Source organism: Fundulus heteroclitus, chromosome 3 (assembly GCF_011125445.2).
Source record: "Fundulus heteroclitus isolate FHET01 chromosome 3, MU-UCD_Fhet_4.1, whole genome shotgun sequence".
Lineage (NCBI taxonomy): Eukaryota > Metazoa > Chordata > Actinopteri > Cyprinodontiformes > Fundulidae > Fundulus > Fundulus heteroclitus.
Genome location: NC_046363.1, coordinates 18,984,851 through 19,006,995, shown reverse-complemented (window position 1 = coordinate 19,006,995; position 22,145 = coordinate 18,984,851). Strand labels below are relative to the sequence as shown.

The 22,145-nt window shown below is 42.8% G+C and overlaps 3 protein-coding genes across 4 annotated transcripts; 1 reads left to right on the top strand and 2 right to left on the bottom strand.

Moving 5' to 3' along the window:
* Positions 1-3,586: 3,586 nt before the first annotated feature.
* Positions 3,587-4,829, bottom strand: prss1 (serine protease 1). The gene is made up of 5 exons (XM_012871855.3): positions 4,724-4,829; positions 4,488-4,644; positions 4,141-4,394; positions 3,903-4,039; positions 3,587-3,811 (listed from the first exon to the last, which is right to left on the bottom strand). The coding sequence occupies exons 1-5, from the start codon at positions 4,761-4,763 to the stop codon at positions 3,662-3,664; spliced, it is 738 nt and encodes a 245-aa protein (XP_012727309.1). The 5' UTR covers positions 4,764-4,829; the 3' UTR covers positions 3,587-3,661.
* A 3,928-nt stretch (positions 4,830-8,757) lies between these two features.
* Positions 8,758-10,002, bottom strand: LOC118556109 (trypsin-3-like). The gene is made up of 5 exons (XM_036131906.1): positions 9,893-10,002; positions 9,657-9,813; positions 9,311-9,564; positions 9,075-9,211; positions 8,758-8,983 (listed from the first exon to the last, which is right to left on the bottom strand). The coding sequence occupies exons 1-5, from the start codon at positions 9,930-9,932 to the stop codon at positions 8,834-8,836; spliced, it is 738 nt and encodes a 245-aa protein (XP_035987799.1). The 5' UTR covers positions 9,933-10,002; the 3' UTR covers positions 8,758-8,833.
* A 2,939-nt stretch (positions 10,003-12,941) lies between these two features.
* si:ch211-261d7.3 (myb-related transcription factor, partner of profilin) lies at positions 12,942-20,126 on the top strand. 2 transcript variants are annotated; one of them, XM_012871834.3, is made up of 4 exons: positions 12,942-13,069; positions 13,395-14,082; positions 18,494-18,919; positions 19,285-20,126. In XM_012871834.3, exons 2-4 carry the CDS (start codon positions 13,827-13,829, stop codon positions 20,103-20,105), a joined length of 1,503 nt encoding a protein of 500 aa, XP_012727288.2. In that variant the 5' UTR covers positions 12,942-13,069; positions 13,395-13,826; the 3' UTR covers positions 20,106-20,126. The 2 variants fall into 2 exon arrangements, with proteins under 2 accessions (XP_012727288.2, XP_021176923.2); XM_021321248.2 differs by lacking the exon at positions 12,942-13,069 and having other exon boundaries at positions 13,969-14,082; positions 18,471-18,919.
* Positions 20,127-22,145: the final 2,019 nt, after the last annotated feature.

Genomic DNA, 22,145 nt, shown 5'->3' with positions numbered 1-22,145 from the left:
ATTATCACGGTTAACCTAAATCATGTTGGACTTTTGTTTAGCGATTATGCTGATATGTACACTGGCTGTCAAACATGCCTCTCCTGTTGTATCTGTGAACTTTAGAAAGATTGCGTTTCGCTCCTTGTGCTGTTGCCTTGAGTATTTTGGAATCATGGAAAATAGTTTTTTTGATGGACACTTTTTTTTGTTGTTGTATATAGACTTATGGATATAGTTTGTCTTAAAAATAAAGTTTGTTTTTCCACATAAAATTGTGTCTTTTTTATATACATTCAAATAAAACTGGCATAGGTTTGTTTCTTATTATTTTGCTAAAATTTGGAAGGACATCGGTTCCATCAGCAGCAGCTTCCACTGTTATCAGTAAAGCTGTATGAAAATGTCTTGAATGAACAGAGAGGGCCACACGCCACAGGAATTAATACTTCAATTCAGCGCCCATTCATGAAACATTTCATCTCAAGGCAATTTCCAAAGTCAAATTCAATCAGATTATACAGACTGGTCAAAAAATGTCCTATCTATGGGAACTTGTCTCCTCATCAGACAGATAAAGTATGTGATGTGGATTACCATTATTAAATCACGAGTCCTGCAGTGTGCTAGCCTCACTGTGCATTCAAGATATTGCTGATTGAGTTTTATTTTCTCCGTTAGCAGCAGCTGGTGAAGTATTGAATGTGTCAAGGTGTTTCCAGTGAATACGTTGACAGCAAATTTACACAGGTTGTAACAACTTAGACATCTTTATTTGTCATTTTGTATGTACATAGTGCATACAGAACGAAATTTCGTTGCATACAGCTTGTAATTAAAAGTAAACAATTGAAATGTAAACAATGCAGGAAAATTGCAGCAGTGATTAAAAAGTAAACAATTAAAATGTAAACAATGCAGGAGAGGAGAACAATGAAAACAATTTTTATGTGCAGAAATGATGGTGCAAACGGCATTTGTGCAAAAATGCATTCGGAAACTGCAAGTTCGACAGCATTTGTAATGCTAGATAAAGATGCAATGGTGCAAATGTGCAAAAAGTGGTGCAGGGTCCAGTTTAGAGTTCAGGAGTTCAACAGTCTGATGGCAAAAGGGAAAATGCTTTTGCAGAACCTGGTGGACCTGAAGCGGATGCTGCGGAACCTCTCCCCAGAAGGTAGCAGGGAGAACAGTCCATGGTGGGGGTGTGAGGGGTCTTTTATGATGTTTCGGGCTCGGGACACGCAGCGCTGAGATGGATTGTCCTTAATGGAGGAGAGAGGAGCCCCGATGATCCCTTCTGCTATCCTCACCAGTCTCCTCACGTTCTTCCAGTCGGTGGCATTGCAGTCTCCACACCACACAGAGAGACAGCTGGTCAGAATGCTCTCTATGGTGCTTCTGTAGAAGGTCGTGACAACCCAAGCAATCTGCAGGTACCAATAAAACAGAGCTGTCCAATAACGAAGTCAAGATGTAAAGATAGAGATAAGAAACTTTGTTATTGTCCCACAATGGGGAAATTTGGGCAAAAAGTTACACACTAAATCAGTAATGAAAAAAAGCTAATCTAAAGGTGGTTGTAGTCTTAAATTCATTAGGTCAAAATAAAAGTAAAAATAAGACAAAAGTATTGCACATTTATTAATATGGTTATGATATTGGAACAACACCGTGAATAACAGTAGAACAGTCTCGTGCTTTGCTCTGGTGTGATTTTGACCCGTTCTGGCACACAAACATGCCTTCACATCCTGGTTATCGCGGTCTTTCTATGCTCTCTGGACCTCAGCTATTTTAAAATACTTTGCGTTGGACACTAGTCCAGTGATTTATTCAGCTATTTCAGCAAATTTCATTCTCTGAAAACAATTAGGAGTTTTCTGGTGTGCATTTAAACACTTTTAAACCCTGTGCAGCTTTTCGGGTTTGTTTGAGTTCTCAACCCAAATAATTATAGAATTAAGAATATTTAAAAAAAAGTAAAACCACAGGGAATAGGGAGATATTTTTATTATGCACTGGTGACTTTGCCAATGTGTGCACAATGGCATAGAAAGCTACTGTTCCCACGACCTGTGTCTATTTAACAGATAGGGTCACACCCTACAGGATAAACCACGGCACCCTGACTGCTATTATCAGGATGAAATCTTTAGCCATACAAACTACTGAGTAACACCTTTATTCACTGCAATGACATTTCAGCAAACTAGACTAGCCTGCCGCATCAGTTTTTCAGCTCCACTTTGTTTGGATCAAGCCCTCAGTGGGGTGGTCATTTTCATTTTCATCAAATGACGCGGCATCCTTTAGCTCCTAACACAATTCCCATTCCATATCAGGATGAATATCCCGCACGTTTCTTTTTTCCTAATTGAGATCTAATGTGTTTTCAAAGTGTTCCTTTCATATTTGTGAACAGTGCATCTCTACTCCTATTAGAGATCTTGATACACAAAACAACAGAATCACAGAACATGTTCCAAAAGCATCTGCTGTGGAGGTAATTGAGACATAAAGAAATATAGATTTCAAACGTTCTTTATTCAAAGTCTTTGTTTTCAAGATCGAAAGAATTATCTGATTCATATTTATCTGCATTGTTTAGACATTGTGTGTCTTTGTGGAATGGTAAAAAAAAACATAGTTATGAAGTTAAATTCTGAGATATTTATGTTTTTCATTTTTGATACATGTGGGCAAAGCAAGACTTCTAAACCTGTAACTAAGGATAACAGTTAGACACAAACAATAATTGAATTACCTTAAAGGGGACAGATGCTTCTCCATTCTTCCTTTTCACATTTAAATCATTCAGTTTATATATAGTGAAACTGCATTGCTTTGGTCTGAACCCCTCGTTATCGCTACCCCACAGCCCCCTTTTTTATTGTCATTGCGACATTTATCCCAATGAAATGTGTTCTCTGCGTCCCTTAGGGAGCAGTAGGCTGCCGACGTGCAGCACCCAGAGAGGATTCTGGGACTAGGGTTCTTGCTCAGGCCCACAGACTGCTGCTCGGACTGGCAGCCTGTGGGACTTAAACAAGGAATATTGCAGCTTCTCCGGGATGCAAATACCCTGCTCTCTAACCACGTGGCCACCCCTCCACGAATTGTGTAGGTTAGTAAACCCAACAACCGAGCATTTTGATGTATCCACCAGTAGCTTCACAATCCTTCAGTTTAAAATGTAAAATCAAAGTGAGAAATAAGAGTGGCAGCTTCGTAAAATTGGTAAGCCTGAAGTCCATGACCTTGGTTAGCAGTTCCACAGCAAATACTGTGGTGTAATTGTTACAAAAAAAAAAAGCATAATAAAAAATAGAGAAAACTGAACAGCTTGAAAATTATGACCCAAACAGAATATAAAGATATCTATGCAGCTCCTGGACAGACTACATTTCACTTTTCTGCACTTCTAGAGACAACAAAATGTATTTCAGGGCTAAAAAAAGTGGATGTTGGATGAAATTTCCCCTTTAAATTTAATAGGTTCACAGAAATATTGTCTTTTTTGTTTATTTTTTTGATTTGGAGAGAAAAAAAACTTTTTTTCCATTAAACAATCTGTTTATCCAGTGGAATAAGGCAAACAAGGACATCATCTTGACCATTTATTTGTTTTCATGACAGATTCTTCAGCTCCATGACAGATCTCGGTGACTCCGTTGTCCATCTAGTTGGAGGACATGGTGTTGCGGATCCAGGCGTTGTAGTTGCAGACCTTGGTGTAGACTCCAGGCTTGTTCCTCTGGGCGCAGCCGTAACCCCAGGACACCACACCCTGCAGCTGACCGTTGCACACCACGGGGCCACCAGAGTCACCCTGAAACACAGAGATGATGAGAGGAGGTGTGAGTGAAAGGTCTTCTGAAGACTGGTTTGTTCTCTAAATGCTGCAGCTTTCTGTGCCCTACCTGGCAGGAGTCTTTGCCTCCCTCCAGGAATCCGGCGCAGAACATGTTGGAGGTGATCTGTCCGGGGTAGGAGTTCCTGCAGCTGGTGTCGCTCAGGATGGGGGCATCCAGGCACCTCAGGGTGTCAGGGTAGTTGGCTAAAACCACGGGAGAGTAAGCAGAGAAATGTATCCCCGTCAGACTAACGTGCATCAGGTATCATCAGGTGCCTCTGAGATGTTTGTAATGTCGTACTGACTTCCAGAGCTGAGGGTGTTTCCCCATCCAGAGATCAGACACCTGGTGCCGGAGCCGGCGCAGCTTGAGGGCACGGTCACGGTTCCCACGTAGCTGTTCAGGCTGGCGGGCCTGCTGAGCTTGATCAGCATGATGTCGTTGTCCAGGTTGTAGCTGTTGTAGCTGGGGTGACGGATGACCTTGGCAGAGTCAATGAACTGCTCTGTTCCCTCGTTGACGGCGATGTTGTGCTCACCAAGACGGACATTGATGCGACTGCGGAGAGAAGGAGGGTAGAACATGTATATTTTGTGACTTGTTGCGGTTTCTTAGCGTCATTTGAACTGAATTCACGGCTGATTGACTCACGACTGGTAGCAGTGAGCGGCGGACACCACCCAGGTGCTGGAGACCAGGGAGCCTCCACAGAAGTGGTAGCCAACGTTCAGAGACACGATGTAGGGCACCGAGTTCCTCCTGCACTCGTAGCCTCCAACGATCTTATCGTCCTCAATGGGAGCAGCATCTGTAAACCAAAGTTTTTGGACTTTTAAAACCTTACTTAATATGTAACGGGAATAAATGAATACCTTACAGAAACTTACAAGCTGCAGCAACAAGGGCCAAGAGAATGAAGTACTTCATGGTTGCGTCCTTTGCCTGGGTGCCTGTTCATCTCTACTGCTGTTCTTTATATACCCTTCCAACCCTCTGCTATCAGACTGACCAAGGACACAGGCTTCCTATTTTTACCTCTTTGGAAAATGTGCATGTGTAAATGAGCATCTGGATTTTGCTGACGTGGTAATAACACGAACATGGCAGAGAGCACTGCAAATCAATACTAATATTTATGCAATAAAAAGTAAAGTTAATACCAATTGATACCATTAAATGGTGTACATTTCACTTTATATCATTTAAACTTTAAACTCTTGACTCTCAATTTATGTACCATGTAAAACAACATAGGCTGGCAATTTATTCCAAAGGACTGAATTTCATTATTAGTCTAGTGGTGAAATGTAGGGATGAAGTTTCAATTATTTTAGTAATCGAATAATCTATTGATTTTACTTGAATAATCTAAAGATACTTTTAGAGAATTGACAACTTAAAAAATCCTCAATTTAAAAAAACATATATTTCATATTTTAAATGCATTGTGAATGGTATACACCGTTAAAAAAAACAACATTTCAATTTAAATAACTAGGTCATATAAATATATTTTTTTTATTTTTTATTTTTTTTCAATTTGTTAGCAGAATTTGAATCTGGTGAAGCTACAACAATGGCGCTTTGAGGAGTTCTGAAAAGTGCATACTTACAGAAAAAGAAGGTTTTTCATCTTAAATGTAATATATATATCTATCTATATATATATAGATAGATATATATATATATACGTATATAGGCTGTACAGCTGGTGATGCGATTTCAAGATCGGTCCTCAACCTTTGGCCAAAAGTGTCTCACTGGCCTGGAATCCAGTACATTTATGAAGCACTTTCTGCTTTAACATGCAGTTCATTAAGGATATCCCTTACATAGCACAAATGTCAAAAACCAAACACCTCTCAGCTTCAGATCAAGGTGGAAGTTCCAAACCAATCACTCTGCACCAGGTAACGTGTGGTTGCCTGCCAGGTCAGTGAAGTTCCCCATTAGCACACCAGAATGCCCAGATGGCAACCTTCCCAGGACACCATCCAAAAACACCAAGATGGTCGACTAATCCTAAACTTTTAATTGTCTTGTTACTGAAAAGTGCTTTATAAATAAACTTGCCATACCATGCTGAATCCAAACTGAAATCTGAGGCATAAACACAGACAATAATCTCAATATTCCATTTTACAACTTAAACCACGTCGAGGTTCAGTGACCAAACCTTTGATAAATGGCATGGCTGGGTCTGAACTACGTGATCTACCAACAGAAATGATCCGTAGTAAGTTTTCATTTAATTTAGAAATAACAGTTTTTCTCCTTATGTAAGTTATATGTATTTTACCTTGTGCTTACTTAGATAAGATTGGAATATTTTTTATGTTTCTAACCGGTGAGCTTTGTTAGGAGTGAATCTGTGTTCATTCAACAGAGTAAAGTGTACAAAGACAGAGATCAGTTTGAACCATTTACTGTTTGTCATATTCACATTAAACTGCAGGTGGAACATTTTTTATCTAAAAGTAATACTTTGTGTAATTATTAGTCTGGCATTATATGGGGTCAAAGTACTATTACTGCTGCCATGGCTGCGACGGCTCTCATCGGAGCCCAGAACAGAAAACAGCTTTGTGCCGCATTATTTATTGATCTCTCCAAAGCATTTGATTCAGTTGATCATCAACCGCTTCTTATCGGGCTCCAGTGTTCAAAACTATTTAAAAGTTAGTATTCAGTGTGTTCAAGCAGAAGGCCATAAATCAAACTTCCTTGAGATAACTAGAAGTACACCCCAGGGCTCGATTTCGGCTCCCATCCTTTTTTTCTTTTTCAGTTTTTACATATTTAAGTAAAAATATCCAGGATAAACTGCATTTATATGCTGACGACACAATCATTTATGCATCAGCTCACTCTGCAGCACAAGCAATAAAATAAGTAGAAACAGCATTTCAGGTTTTACAAGAGAGTTTCGAAGAGTCTAAAACTTGTTTTAAATGCACAGAAAACAATATGTTTTCTGTGCATTTAAAACCAGTCTTAATGAGGACCCACTTGCAAAATATTGGCAATCTAAAAGTTCTCCCTCTGCGGTAGCTGCGGCAGCTAGAGGGCAGGGCTCACGTTGCTGTTCAAGGTGGCAGGCCTACGTAGCTTGGTCAGCCTGATGTTACTGTCCAGATTATTACTCCTGAGGCTCTCCCTGGCGGGAGTGTTGTTCTCACCATGTCTCAGCTGGATGTGACAGCAGAGGAGAAAGCACAATAATGGTGCCCAGTAATAATAAACTACATTTTGCTTTGGAAAATTTTTAATTAAATAAATAATACCACTGCTGTGCATTAGCATTTTTATTTGACCCCAACGGTTTGTTTGTTGACTTACTTAAAGAGCTTCTGAAATCTATATTTTTATGTATTTTTTATGTAAGTATTTTTTAATGTGTGAAACTTTTGGGACATATTTTGTGAGTCTATGTTGGTTTCTATTGTTTTATCAATCAATGGTTTCTAATAAGAGTAACATGCGCTGCTGAAAATTATTAATGGAACCCTTTGATAACACATCAGGTCTCAATTGGGATAAAGAATTAAAAGCATTAGCATTTTTATTTGACCCCAACGGACTGTTTGTTGACTTACTACTTGTGGGAGTGACCAGCAGACACCTTAACCCATCAGCAGGACCAGTATCTGCTCCTTTGTGCGAGGAGGAGCAGGTTGAGTGCTACCAAAGCCAAACAGAGAGACCTTCAGCGGGCCGCTGGCATGAATGTCTCTGACCAAACCATGAGAAACTGACTTCATGAGGGCGGCCCGGGGGCTCCTCTAGTAGGCTTTGTGCTCACTGCCCGCACCGTGGAGCTCGGCTGGCAATTGCCAGAGAATATCAGAATCAGCAGGTTTAGTTCTGGTGCCCTGTTCTTTTGACAGATGACAGCAGATTCACTCTGGGTTCATGTGACATGTGAAAGGGTCTGGAGAGGCTGCGATGAGCATTGTGTCAGCATGATTGGTTTGGTGTCAGGTCATTCTTGGTCTGGGAAGGCATACCAATGAAGGGACACACAGACCTGTCCAGGATAAAGAATGGCTTCATAACTGTCTTTAGGTATCAGGAGGAAATCCTTAGACCCATTGTTAGACCTTTCCCTGGTGCAGTGGGTCCTGGGTCCCTCCTGGTGCGGTGGGTCCTGGGTTCCTCCTGGTGCAGGATAATGCCTGGCCTCATGTGGCAAGAGTAAGCAGGCAATTCCTGGAGGATGAAGGAATTGACTGACCTAAATCCAACAGAACATTTGTGGGACATCCTGTTTATGTCCGTCCAATGCCACCAGGTTGCACCTCAGACTGTCCAGGAGGTCGGTGAGTCCCCAGGACACCATTTATCATCTCATAAAGCATTCTAGTTGTTCCAATGACGTTTCAGCAACTTTGTCTAACCTGCTGGACATACTATTTATTTTTGTGCAATAGCTGGTCATGATACCATGACGTAGAAAGCATAGCTATAAAGGTAAATCTAAAATATTCAACATCATCACCATGTGTTATTCCTTTTTCATGGATGTGAGCTAAACAACACTTCTAAACATAAAAGTCATAGCGATGAAAGGGATGACACAAACAGTGATTAAATTGCTTTGATCTTCATTGTTTTTACTTAAAGAATCCTGGGTTCTTCTTTTCACTGTGGCCATCAATCCACGTTAAATAACCCCAATCATCTACTTCTTCACCTCTAGTATGGTCCGGCATGTGTGCAGTTTAATTTTACATTTGTAAACATTTATAAGTCACTGAGTTCAGGGACCTGCGCAAAGAGACTTTATTTTGCATGATCATGTAGTCTGTGTTTGCTAATCATGGATTTCTACATTTTATATTTTTTTTGCTGATTAGAAAGAAAAAACTTTATTTCCATTAGGCAATATGTGTTTATCCAGTAGAATAAGGCAAACAAGGACATCATCTTGATCATTTATTTGTTTTCATGACAGATTCTTCAGCTCCATGACAGATCTCGGTGACTCCGTTGTCCATCTAGTTGGAGGACATGGTGTTGCGGATCCAGGCGTTGTAGTTGCAGACCTTGGTGTAGACTCCAGGCTTGTTCCTCTGGGCGCAGCCGTAACCCCAGGACACCACACCCTGCAGCTGACCGTTGCACACCACGGGGCCACCAGAGTCGCCCTGAAACACAGAGATGATGAGAGGAGGTGTGAGTGAAAGGTCTTCTGAAGACTGGTTTGTTCTCTAAATGCTGCAGCTTTCCGTGCCCTACCTGGCAGGAGTCTTTGCCTCCCTCCAGGAATCCGGCGCAGAACATGTTGGAGGTGATCTGTCCGGGGTAGGAGTTCCTGCAGCTGGTGTCGCTCAGGATGGGGGCATCCAGGCACCTCAGGGTGTCAGGGTAGTTGGCTAAAACCACGGGAGAGTAAGCAGAGAAATGTATCCCCGTCAGACTAACGTGCATCAGGTATCATCGTGCCTCTGAGATGTTTGTAATGTCGCACTGACTTCCAGAGCTGAGGGTGTTTCCCCATCCAGAGATCAGACACCTGGTGCCGGAGCCGGCGCAGCTTGAGGGCACGGTCACGGTTCCCACGTAGCTGTTCAGGCTGGCGGGCCTGCTGAGCTTGATCAGCATGATGTCGTTGTCCAGGTTGTAGCTGTTGTAGCTGGGGTGACGGATGACCTTGGCAGAGTCAATGAACTGCTCTGTTCCCTCGTTGACGGCGATGTTGTGCTCACCAAGACGGACATTGATGCGACTGCGGAGAGAAGGAGGGTAGAACATGTATATTTTGCGACTTGTTGCGGTTCTTAGCGTCATTTGAACTGAATTCACAGCTGATTGACTCACGACTGGTAGCAGTGAGCGGCGGACACCACCCAGGTGCTGGAGACCAGGGAGCCTCCGCAGAAGTGGTAGCCAACGTTCAGAGACACGATGTAGGGCACCGAGTTCCTCCTGCACTCGTAGCCTCCAACGATCTTATCGTCCTCAATGGGAGCAGCATCTGTAAACCAAAGTTTTTGGACTCTTAAAATATTACTTAATATGTAACAGGAATAAAAGAATCCCTTACAGAAACTTACAAGCTGCAGCAACAAGGGCCAAGAGAATGAAGTACTTCATGGTTGCACCTTATGAATCTACACACACACCTGGGGCAGAGCTGGTGGGGTTTATATACTCTCTAACTTCAGCTCTTTATCAGTCCCTTGCTCTCAAACATTTCTCTATGTGACTTGCTCAGCGATTAAATATTATCTCACCTGGGAAAGAGCATCCTGGTCAAAGCTACTAAACAAATATGGAATTCTCTGAATTGGCTATTTCTAGGCTGAAAGGTCTAACAGCTTTTAACATGTCTGTGCAAAGAATACTGAAGGAATATTAAATGTACAACGTGCAAAGACAGCGGCTCTCGATCCTGTAAAAATGTCCAGATTTTGTCACATAAAAAGAATCAGTTCGTGATGAATAATTTTAAACGTTTCTACAACACGAAGGGACATTCTGCACCACTCAAATGACAAGTCAAACAAATCTGTTAAAGGACAAAAAGTTAAAAAAAAGCTGCAACAACCTGGTTTCTCATAAATGTGCACCCCCGTAAAAATTATATATTTTTTGAAGTCCGTTTTGATTTTATTTTAGCGCATGGGAGTATTTCCTCCCTTCTTTGCATTGCATATTTTCTCTAAATCTATCAGATTGTGAAGACATCTCTTGTTCGCTTCACTCTTCTGGTGGGACCACAGATTTTCCGTCAGATTTGCTTCTCAACTCTCTTTATGTCATCCCAAAACTTGATTTTCCGTTGCTTTGGGTGTACTCACCGTGATGCTGAAGATGAAACCTCTCTTCATCCTCAGGTTCCTGGCAGATCGTGAATGTTTTGTAGTCATAACTAACTAGTATTTGGAACTGTGTACGATTTCCTTCACCTTTACTCTTGTTCCCCCTGAAGACATGTAATCTCACAGCATGATGCTGCCACCACCTTATTTCATTGTGGGCACGGTGCTGTTAAGGTAATGCGCTATAAAGTATATGTGCCAAACATGCCTTTTGTAACAGTGGCAAAAAGCTCCAGTTTGATTTAATCAGACCATAACATCAGTTTAGCGTCGACGCTTCAGAAACCACCACTCTTTATTAAATGTATTCTTCCCTGTAGCAGGTTTGTTTGTGTTGCAGCTGAATAATACAGGATAAACGTCACACTAAAGGTCGGAAATAATTTATCTTTTTCTGGCATCTTTCTGGCAACTTCTTATATCTGCATTGAAATACAACAGTTTGAAAGGAAAATATGGGAGAAATGTGGTTGTTCTTGGAGTCTTAACTAAAGATTGTTCAAGTCCATCTGAATAACAGCAATTGAGCTTTTATCACGTGTAATTTTTGAGCTCACATCTTGTCAGTTTCCTGCCATAAATTACCCAAGCTCTGATAACAAGCTTTGAACTCCAAATAACTGAAAGTTTTGTTTATTAAATATTACATTTGTACACTTATTCATGTAAAATTGTTTATATTAGTGGTCACTAAAAAAGATCTCGTGTGTTCACTCCAATCGGCCTGCATTTTAAGGGACCTCTCGCCATATGTTGGACTGCCTGCGGACAAATACCTTATCTTTGTATGTTTAACACAGCTGGACAGTGCAGGAACTCCCTTTTTCTGAGAAAGAACTAACCTTGAGATGTGGAAACTTTGGTCCTCTGTCCAAAAAAGGCTGGGTGAATTCAGGCATAGGCTATCTTTTTGATTTATTTTTAAGGTTTGTGTAAATAATGCTTTGAATCGTAGTTTATTGCATTTTTTAATTTAATCAGAACCGGAGCTGAAGCTTCTCTTCCAAATCTGTATTAATGTAAATGCATTAACAACTTTTTTCAAGCTGGTCAAAGTTTAAATAGGAGAAATTCAAAGGTTTATCAGTGTGTTTTATTTCCTGTTTAAGCAGAATAATTTAGGGAATGTTTCAGTCTGCTTTGCACATCTTCTGTCTGCATTCTGTTCAAAATAGCTCAGTCTTCATCTAATTGGATGGTTCCAGATTCTCAATTGGATTTAGGTCTGGGCTTTTCTAAAACATGAATATGTGTTGATCTGACCCATTCTATTGTCATTCTGGCTTTAAGCTAAGGGTTGTTTTCCTGTTAGAAGCCAAACCTTCACTACAGTTTTTTGTGTTTTTAACCTTCTAGCAGGTTTTCTTTCATCGCTGCCTTTTATTCAGCTCCACCCATCCTTCCATCAACCTAGACCAGCTTCCCTATCCCTGCTTAAGTTAGGCATAGCCACAACTATACCGCTGACACCACCACCAGGTTTCACTGTGCCATGTCACCTACATAAATGATGGCGGACTGTTGACAGGACTTTTCACTGTTTCAACAAATGCTTATTTCTGGCCACTCTTACGGATGCCTCGTTTACATGACTAATAGCTGTCCAGTTAACTGATTGTCCCACCTGAGCTGTGGACCTCTGCTTCTCCTCCAGAGTCACCAATGACCGCTTGGCTGTTTCTCCGATCAATGTTCTCATTGCCTTACCTGTGAGGGATTCAATGGCCATGTCATGGTAGTTTTGCAGGCTTGCTATTTTCATTTTCATGTGATGATTTTAGTGATATTGATTTGTAATCTAACCCTGCTTAAAAAAAAACTACTGTTCAGTAATGTTTTCTAATAAACCTTTAAGGCCAGTGTTGCCAATTCTGCTTATTACCAGCAACTTTGCAGCACTGTTTGAGGCCTCCAGAGAACAGCTGCATTCAAACCGAGATTAAACTACTAACTGAAGGACTAATTATATGGGACTTCTGAAGGCAGGTGACTGTGCCGGATTTCATTTAGGGGTATCAGGGTAAAGGAGGGTGAATAAAAATGCCCGCCACACCACGCAGATTTCTGTACACCTCTAAAGTGCATGGGGCAGATCATTGTGATGGTCCACGTGGTTCAAAACCTATTGAAATGTGAACTTGTTCAAAACGGTGTTAGTGTTTAATCCGTTTTTATTTCCCCAAAAGCGCCGCAAATGCCGTAAAACTCGCACCGTTTTAGCCACGCTCGGGCACGTCGGCTAAAAAAAAAAAAACGCAAAGCCTCTTTCCCCGACTGCTCCCGAACGCCGTCCGCCGACCGATGACGCGCTAATTAGGCGACGCTCTCCGGGTTTGTGTATCGGCTGCTAACGCCAGCTTCTTCTTTGTTGTTGTTGGGGTTTCGCCTCCCATGGGGACTCGTCTCCAGGTAGGACACGGTCGCACCCCCCCTACTCCCCCCCTTCTTTAACCCACCCGGCTCCTCCTGACGCCGGCAGCCCGCGGGGAGCTGCCGCTTTAACCCCGCAGCCCAGGCTAGCTGCTAGCTCCGGTTCAACGTTAGCTCCTTAATGTATGCGGAATGCGCAGCCATTGCGGATGTTGTGCAGCTAGAAATGCGCAGCGATGCGACACGGGGGCGGGAGAAATGCGAAATGCTGTCGGGGGGGGGAGGAAAGCAAAAGAGACATGGAGGCCAGCGGAGGCGTGGTGGCTGCCCAGTTAGTGGTGTTTCTGTTCTGTTTGTGTTTCAGATCCTGGAGGAGAGTCTCCACCTGGAGGGTGCTGCTGTGTGTCAGATGGATGGAGAGGGTCCACGTAGCCCCCGCCCTGCCTCCTCCTGCGCCCCGCAGGTGGTTCTAGTGACACATCAGCGCACCTGAGGAGGGCTGAGATGCCGGAGGTGGACGTCAAAAGCGTCTACGGATGTACAACCAGAGAGAACATGATCGTTTTAACCATCTTTCATCAACCATGACTTAGACTTTTCTAAAGAGATACTGTATAAAACAGTATTTAAAGATCGGTTTTATATTTCCTCAGAAGCCTGCTTTAGAGTCTGTTAAACCCGAGCCATGTTGGAACACCGGCTTCACATGAAACCTTGAGCTGTAGTTGATGGGGAGGGGGCTGCCAGTACCAGAATTGGCCCGCCAGTCAGTTCTGCTCTAAACCAGGTCTGATCCATGACTGAGTACTACGAGGAGGGGGGGCTGCTGTACGAGCAATCACCTCCCATGCACATCAAAGTGGAGTCCCCGGAGGGAGCCTTTGGAGGGCCGGCCTCAGAGAACGGCTTCCCCAGGGAGGATGAAGACTCGGAGAACAGCTGTGACCAGACCGGCGCTTTAGCTGGAGGACTTCCCTTCAACGTGGTAGTGGTGCATCCCAACATCATGGCGCCCGGCATGTCCTCGGACGACCTCCTGTCCATTGAGCAGAGTAAGTCCGGAGAAGTGAGGGGAGTTTGGGGAGCGGGGAACACAGATGCTGTGTCTTTAGGCGTTCGCGCGCGTCACCTGGAATGGGAAGAGTCAGCGAGAATGAATCAAATCCACACCGCAGTTTGTAGTGATTGCTTTATTTTTGTCGAATAGTTGTTCACGTCCGGGAGCCACGCTGCCTTTGAAGCTGGTCTCAGGTTTATCTGACTTTGGACGTTGCATTTTGTTATGCAATTCGGTAAAGTCTTTGTCCATTTAAATCCATTTTTAGAACCTGTAGCCGTGCGGTGGCAGTCTGTAACTTCAGCGGAAAGTTTAAATTGTGGCGTTTTTGGATACAGCACTTATCAGCCAAATCCCGGCCTCCTAGTCTCAAGTGTTCTGCAGCCTTTTAACTAGACCCACAGAGGGGAAATAAGTCTCTGCATTTAACCCCTCCGTCAGGGAGCAGTGTGCTGCCACACAGAGTGACGCACGGGGAGCAATCTGTGGTCAAGGGTCTTGAGCAGAGAGACCCAGAGTGACTGGCTGAGTTTCGAGCCGCTGATCTTTGCAGCCTCGCCAAGACGCAAAAGCCCGACTCCCTAATCACTGAGGAAGATGTGCAGTGCTTGTGATTCGCAGTTTGACCAGAGGATCTTCTTCCATGTTTGCTGCACCCCCTACTTGGTTTATGGCAAACAATTAATGGGACTTTTCCCCAGATTTCTATAAAAGTTATCCGAAAAAAGTTCATATTGGAGGTGTGTCTAACTAATAGTTGTCCTGCAGGTTTTCTCATCTGAGTGTTGGACCTCTGTAGCTCCTCCAAATTTGCTTCTTGTGTGCTTCCCTGATTAAGCCACTAATAGTATCTTAAAAAAAAAAAAAAAATTTTATTGTGAGATTAAATTGCTCAGAGACGAGGTGCATTAATTAGGTGACTCCTGAAGATGATTGATAGCATTTGGGGTTGTCGGAGGAATGGGGAATTCATTCAAATTACACAAAAAAAAGTTTGAAAACCAGGCATAAAATTGAATTCCTCTTTACATTTATGCTGCTCTATGTTGCTTTGATATGTCTAGGGCTGCAACAACAAATCTATCTATCTATCTATCTATCTATCTATCTATCTATCTATCTATCTATCTATCTATCTATCTATCTATCTATCTATCTATCTATCTATCTATCTATTTAGATAGATAGATAGATAGATAGATAGATAGATAGATAGATAAAAGCACACACCTTTTCAAACATTATTTCAGCCAATTTAAAAATATTGAAGAAAGTCAGTTTTATAACATGGATATTACACAAAAAGAAGTTCCTACTCGTCGTTTCTGGACAATTTATGAGATTTTTATTTTCAGTTTTGACTCCAAATTACCACAGAAATATTATAAAATTACTGGGACCACATTCCACGTCGCTGCTACATTCTTGTGTACTAAATGGAGCATGTATTGCCTTTTATTTTATTTATTTATTTATTTTTATACAAAATTCAGTTCAGGGCTGCACAGTGATGCAGTGAGTAGAACTGTTGACAAAAATGTGAGAAATAGGTCTTTGAATCATAAATCTAACAGTTTGGTCCACCCACAGTGACCTACTAATATCAGGCCACAGTAAATTATATTAAGGTTCTAAGATCAGTTTTTTCAAACCATTCAATTTGGAAAAAATCTATATATTTAACAGGGTAGAGATTTATTCAGAATAAAAGATGAATCAAGACTTCAAGGAAAGATTTGTGGAACAATGTACTCATTAATCATTAATTAAGTGGAAGAAAAACACAAAATCGTCACGATAGTTTGCAGAACTGGTATAAAAGTCAGAGTGAAAGAAATTTGCCTTAGACACATGGATTACACTGCCCAGCCAGACTGCACTCTACCAAAACATCACAAAGAAAACAAACACAATTTTATAACACAATATAAAGTTAAGTTACTTAAAACAGGGCCATATATCCTCCTGACTGGATAAAAACTGAAGAAACCCATGCAGACATAAAAAACAACCTCTAAAACTGAAGGACCAAACTGGTTCATGAGAACCAATTTATGTTTTGCATTCCTCTGGACACGTTTGTCTCACGCCCTGTGTTCATAAATAACTTTAACCGATAACGGGAGAAATGAACATCTGTGCCGGTTAGAGAAGAGCTCTGGACCTTCGTCCTGAGTTTAGTGACACACGAGGAGTTAGAAGAGCTGTCTTAATCTTTGCAGCTGTCTTATTCAAAGTCGAACGTTTTGATTTTTACAGTCCAGTTACCAAACCAGCATGCAGTGTGCCACAGCTTCAAACTGACTCAATTGTCACTCTGTAAAAACGTATCTGAACATTTGTACGAGCACCAAACAACCCGAGTCTGCGCAGGAAGTGTAGACGCTGATGGATCCGAGCACAAACACTGTCCACTTGTATTCGCCAGCTGAGGTCATTGTCAGTGTGACTTCCTGGGTATTTGAGGGACTTCTGGGCTCTTTAAGAAGGGACATATTGATTTGGCTGGGAGTTAACACAAGCATTAGTGTAAAGAGTGAATTAAAGAGGTCAATTGACAGAGAAAAGACAGTTTAGATCACCAGCTGTGGCCTAAATAAAACGGAATAAATGATAATACTTTAAAAATGGGTCATATTCAGCTCTATCCGTATTTGGGCTTTTTTTTTGGGGGGGGGGTTGTGTTTTTTATTCTCTTTTTTTCAGAAGGACATGTGGCCGAAAGGAATTAAAAGCAGAGCTAAAATCTATAATTAAAAAAATAAAACATGTGGCCCTCCACATGTTTTGCATGTGGAGGGCCTCTCCATGTTTTTAATGGTGGTACAAAAGAGGTAAAATGGCATCGCTTGTACTCCGTTTCCTCTTGTATGCAAGCAGATATGGATCCAGGGGTGGCTGTTTGATCAGTTTCTCTGACGGTTGATGGCCGCTGCTCCAAAATCATTGTTTACAGAGGAACAAACTTTCTCGGGAACTTTAATAAGAACTGATTTATTTATTTTCTCCAAAGCTCAGGAACAGAATAAGTGTCAATATAGAGAGCGGGAAAAGCTGACACCAAGCTGGCTTGGGTTCCTCAGAAAATGTCTTTAGAACAAATATCGTCACACCATCAGATCCCTTTGTCTTTAAAGGTATATAGCCACATTATATGCTTATTAAAAAAACATCAAAAACCATTTAATCATGATAAAATAAGGTTATATACACCAAGCCGCCATCCTGATAGTGTTTTGATGGTCCTTTCTGAGGCTGAATAGAACCCAGCACTGGGCGCGATGGGCAGATATAAACAGATGTGGCGCCATCTAGTGGCAGTATGACAGAACTGCCATAATGCCGGTTTGCTTCATTAATAAATCACTTGTAAATAATGCCCAACTGAGCCTGGCCCTCTACAATGCCTCGCAGTAAAGCGGGAGTTTGACGTGATCAATGACCAACCGTTATTAATTAAATAAACCAGTCTACAAAATCTTTAACAGCCTCAGCAGGTTTAGCGTCTGTTTCAGTGAACTCCAACGTTAATACTGTATTCCCAGCCACATTCCAGTCTTTTCCCTCCTGGAATCATATATATTTATTCCACTGGATCTTGGACCATTCTTCATTGTTTTGCTGGGAGATTCTAATAGCCATTAGCTGCTTCTTTGTTTTATCCCCTGCTGCACATGTGCAGTGCCGTACTTCCGTTGTTATTCTAAATATGCATGAAAGGCTTTATTTGCTAACAAACTGAGCAAAAACAAACCGCGACGCACCAAAAATAACAACTAACACGCCAGTAGGACGTGTTCTTTCATGAATCTTTCATGAAAACTTTGTATGCAACCAGAGTGAGCTAGTGACATATAAATAAATTTTAAAAAAAAACGGGGCTATGCACCTTTTTAAGGATGTGCAGTGATTCGAAAACCCTGTTGACAGAGTCCAGGTCAGTTGAAATTCTGTCTTTAGTGTAGATCACATCTACTCCCTGGTTATTTGTTTCAAACTGAAGTTAAAAGTAATTTAGCTCATTGGTTCTGTAGGAGTTGAGTGACTGGGTCGGGCTTGTGGCTCCGCCTGTGCACACACACACTGTTTTAGCTGCGCTCACAAATTCTCTCTGGACCACTCTAAAACATTTTATTTTTTTGTTTTTAAGTCCTTTTGTTTTGAATTTGGAAGTTTTATGGTCATCGTCCAGTTGGCAGACCCAAGCTTTAACCTCCTGGCTAACATCTTACGCAGGATTTATTTCAACCGGAAGAAAAAACAAAACCTCTATTATTCTTCCATTTAGCCAATAACAGTAAATAAGGAACACGTTTTTTTTCCCCTGATGTAACGTCAGACAATAAGTGAAACGTGTTCTTTTTATACTTGTTTCACCTGTAGATCTTCTCACCTCTTCCCCGCAGACAGAGCCATGTCGGCCGCGCTGGCCGCTGGAGGGGCGGGTAAAAGGAAGAGTCGCTTCAGCGGGGCGGAGCTGGAGGTGCTGGTGTCAGAAGTCACCCGGTGTGAGGGAGAACTCTTCGGCCCCGCCGGGAGGCTCCGGCGGCGGGAGAGAGAGCGCATCTGGGCTGGGATCCTGGAGAGAGTCAACGCCGTGTCCAGAGTGCCGCGCACGCTCCGAGAGGTGAAGAAGCGCTGGGACGACCTGAAGAGGCGCAACGGCGGCAGGCTGGCGGACGCCCGCCATCGCAGCTGCTACCTGCCGTCCAGCAGGGGGTCTTCCATGCTCGGGCGCTCCTCTCAGCCGAGTCCGAGGCTCCAGCAGCAGAGGCAGAAGCAGAGCAGCAGGCTAAGGCCCCTTTTGCCCTGCTTGCCTGACTCTGATGGAGGTAACCACAGATCTGTTTGTCTCTCTTCACTGCTAAAAAGGAGCTAAGAGTAAGTAAAGTTTTCTTGAAATGAGTGTATTTGTCTTTGATTTGAGCAGGCAAGTTCAAGTGATCTGCCAATGGAGTAAGATTTTTACTCTTAAAATAGGAGCAACTCATCTCCATCTTATTTCACGTGCTGTGTATCTAATTGTCTTATTTTAGGGGTTAAAATGCTCATTTATTTGGCAAATAATCGTATTTTGCTGCTCAAATCAAGGACAAATACACTAATTTCAGGAACGTTTTACTTTTAGTTCGCTTTTCGCAGCGTCGACTCTTCGTGTGCGGCGGTATTCGCAGTAACCTTTGGTCCCGTCATGCAGGTGTGGGAATGGACGGATCAGAGAGGGATGGCTTGGAGAAAGAGGAGGACATTTCTGAGCGGGAGAGGGACATGGGAGAGCCCGACTGCGAGCCGGTGGAAAACAGCATAGATGACAAACTGGGACTGGGACTGGGTCTGGGGATAGGACCTCCGCCTACGTCGGAGCGGTGGCTGCCTCCTTCTCCTCTCTACAGCGCTCCGTTCCTGAATGGCAGCCCCCAGCCCGGCAGCCCCCAGCCCAGCAGCCCGCAGCCGTCGTTTGGAACGCAGCAGGGTCCTCTTGAAGCCGCCCCTCGCGGCTCCTGGCTCGAGGATGAGCTCCGGGGGTTGGGGGAGGCCGCCATTCAGCTGGGGAATCGGGTCGAGAAGAGCCTGCGGGAGTTCGGCGAAAGCTTCCGACAGGATATGAGAACCCTTGTTGCTTCTCAAGAGGCACTGGTAGTCAGCCTGCAGCAAAACAATGTGCTCCTGCAAAGGCTTCTGGGAGTGCTGGAGGCCCAGCACCAGCCGCAGCCGCAGCCTCAGCAGCATCGGGGACAGCAAGCGCACCCCTCGCAGACGCCTCAGCAGCTGCAGCACATAGAACCACAGCACCTGCAGCAGCAGACACAGCAGCATCAGACACACCTACAGCAGCAGCCGCTGGTCGCCCAGCACTCCAGCAATCAGCCAGCCGTAGCGGCGGCGGCGGCGTCCGCACCATCATCCCCGGAAATCCACGGCACTTTTTCTCCCGGTCCAGCCGCAGACACGAGCGGAAACCTGCACCGGCCACGGCGGGGGAGAGCTCTGGACCACAGGCGCAAAAGACGCCGCTGAGAATGTATTTAAAAAAAAAAAGGAGGAAAAAAAAACTCTTGTTTGGAAATGTGATGCTCTTTTTACTTGCAGTATTTCTGTAATAATTAATAGTTATATCCTGTTTCACATCTCACTCCATATCTGTACGCCATTGTGTACTTAGGTCTGTTTCCCTGAAAGGACTGAAGCGGTTTTGGTGAAGTAGACGCGAGACAACAGGGTGGCCTGAACATTGCCTTGGTTCCACAACAATGGTTGCATAAGTCTGTGTTAAGACTTCAGAGAATATATTTGAGCATTAAAGTGACGGCTTCACTCGAGAAACTTTCCCTGGATAAAAAAAAAACAAGGCTTACTATAGAGTCTGAGGCTCGGTACGCATGTTTCTCTGCTCTCACAGATTCAATCCTGACTCAGTTTTCCTGACTAACTGCATCGTCATAAACTACTTGTGGTCTCGTTTCATAAATCGTAGTTTTACAGCTGTAATAAGTACCTTCCTATGTATGCCTGTGCTTTTTGATTTGTTTGGAGGGGCTGGTTCTGTGCCCTCACCGACCGGACAGGAACGAAGGTCGGGGAAATAAGAAAATGACATGGAACCAGATCCGTGGTTCTTTTATTCGGGGGCATCTGGTCGCCACTAGGCATGGGCCGGTATGAGACTCTAATTGTATAACGAGCTTAAAGAAAATATTAAATTACACAGAACTAATACGGTAATTTTAAAAGAAAGTCTCACAACCTAGTTGTTTTAATTGACAACAGTTTGTTTTATATCAGTTACTGTATCAAGAGTAAAACAACGCTCTTTTAGTTTCCACACCATGACTATCTGTGTCTCTTTGTGACCAGAAATATGTTCAAACGGGCAAAATTCTCCTTGTTGACAAGACAACTTTTAGGGCAGGGGTCTGCAACCTGTGGCTCCGGAGCAGCAAGTGGCACTTTTAACCTTCTACAATGGCTCCTTATAACTTGAAATTAACGTTGTTGTTTTTTTAAATGCCAACATAAATGCACTTTTAAGCTCCCCCCTCTCCCTGGAATAATTGCATTGGATTTACACAACACTTAGTGGACATCCAATGTGTCTTGGTACTTTAAGCATCAGTTCCTTACACGTAAAGTACCAGTAATACTTTTTTAAGATATATTAGATGGAGCTTTCTTGTCATGAGTGTATCAACTGCTTTGTTTGTTTTGTTTTTTAACAATTTTCTCCGAATATCAACATCCAATAGAAGAAAAGGAGAAAATTATTTTTGCAAAAGTTTTTCCTCCTTTCAAAACCGGACAATAACAATAAAACTGTGGCTCTAAATGTGGGGAAAGGACACTTTGGGTTGTACAGGTTGAGCCCCATTGGTTTAGAGGCTTCATTTAAGCCATCTGACCAGCAGTACACAGCAGTGGTTGGGGCAGAGGAAGCTCTTATGTTACTCTGTGCTGCCAAAGAAGACGCCGCCCACTCCAGCCAGTATTTTCTGTAGCCTTCTGTGTAAAAGGGATTTGAAATTTAAAACCTCCGGTCACTCGGACGGCAGAGTCGGTCTTTCGCGACTAATTGAGGGAAACGGTGTGTCGCTTAAAACGATCATACCGATCAGTATTTTTCGGCATACCTTTTTGTTTTTTTTCCGATGGTCTTAATTTACTTTTCGTTCTGCAAAAAAAAGTTGCCAAATTTATATGTTTATTTAATGTGAATATTTCCAAACAGATGTATTGTTTTTGTTTTGTTTTCTTATGAGGGAATAAAAGCGCAGAAGCCAGCTGACTGGCAGTGTGCAGCAGGAAGTCAGGGAGGGTCAGCATTACTCTGCGCTCCACACAAGCTGGGAGCAATCAGGCTGATCGGCTTTTTAATTTATTTTTTTATGAACTTTTAATCTATTGATACTAGCAACCTGGCCCATGCCTAGCCACCACGTGCTTCTGTTTCAGTAGTTTCACTATTTTCCAAAGTTTGTTTGGACAACATTAAGCTATGTTCTGAAAGTGCATTTTGAGACAAAGTTATATTTTAAAGAGTTTTTGAACAAAAAGAAAAAACAG

Bases quoted from the DNA above. Each gene is read 5' to 3' on its own strand.
- prss1 (XM_012871855.3), bottom strand. From the start codon at position 4,763: ATGAAGTACTTCATTCTCTTGGCCCTTGTTGCTGCAGCTT. The intron at 4,395-4,487 runs GTGAGTCAATCA...TTCTCTCCGCAG, and splicing joins GCCGCTCACTGCTACCAGTC to TCGCATCAATGTCCGTCTTG. The intron at 4,040-4,140 runs GTCAGTACGACA...CCGTGGTTTTAG, and splicing joins AAACACCCTCAGCTCTGGAA to CCAACTACCCTGACACCCTG.
- LOC118556109 (XM_036131906.1), bottom strand. From the start codon at position 9,932: ATGAAGTACTTCATTCTCTTGGCCCTTGTTGCTGCAGCTT. The intron at 9,814-9,892 runs GTAAGTTTCTGT...TTTGGTTTACAG, and splicing joins GGCCCTTGTTGCTGCAGCTT to ATGCTGCTCCCATTGAGGAC. The intron at 8,984-9,074 runs GTAGGGCACGGA...TCTGTGTTTCAG, and splicing joins GAGGCAAAGACTCCTGCCAG to GGCGACTCTGGTGGCCCCGT.
- si:ch211-261d7.3 (XM_012871834.3), top strand. From the start codon at position 13,827: ATGACTGAGTACTACGAGGAGGGGGGGCTGCTGTACGAGCAATCACCT. The intron at 14,083-18,493 runs GTAAGTCCGGAG...TCTTCCCCGCAG, and splicing joins CCTCCTGTCCATTGAGCAGA to ACAGAGCCATGTCGGCCGCG. The intron at 18,920-19,284 runs GTAACCACAGAT...CCCGTCATGCAG, and splicing joins CTTGCCTGACTCTGATGGAG to GTGTGGGAATGGACGGATCA.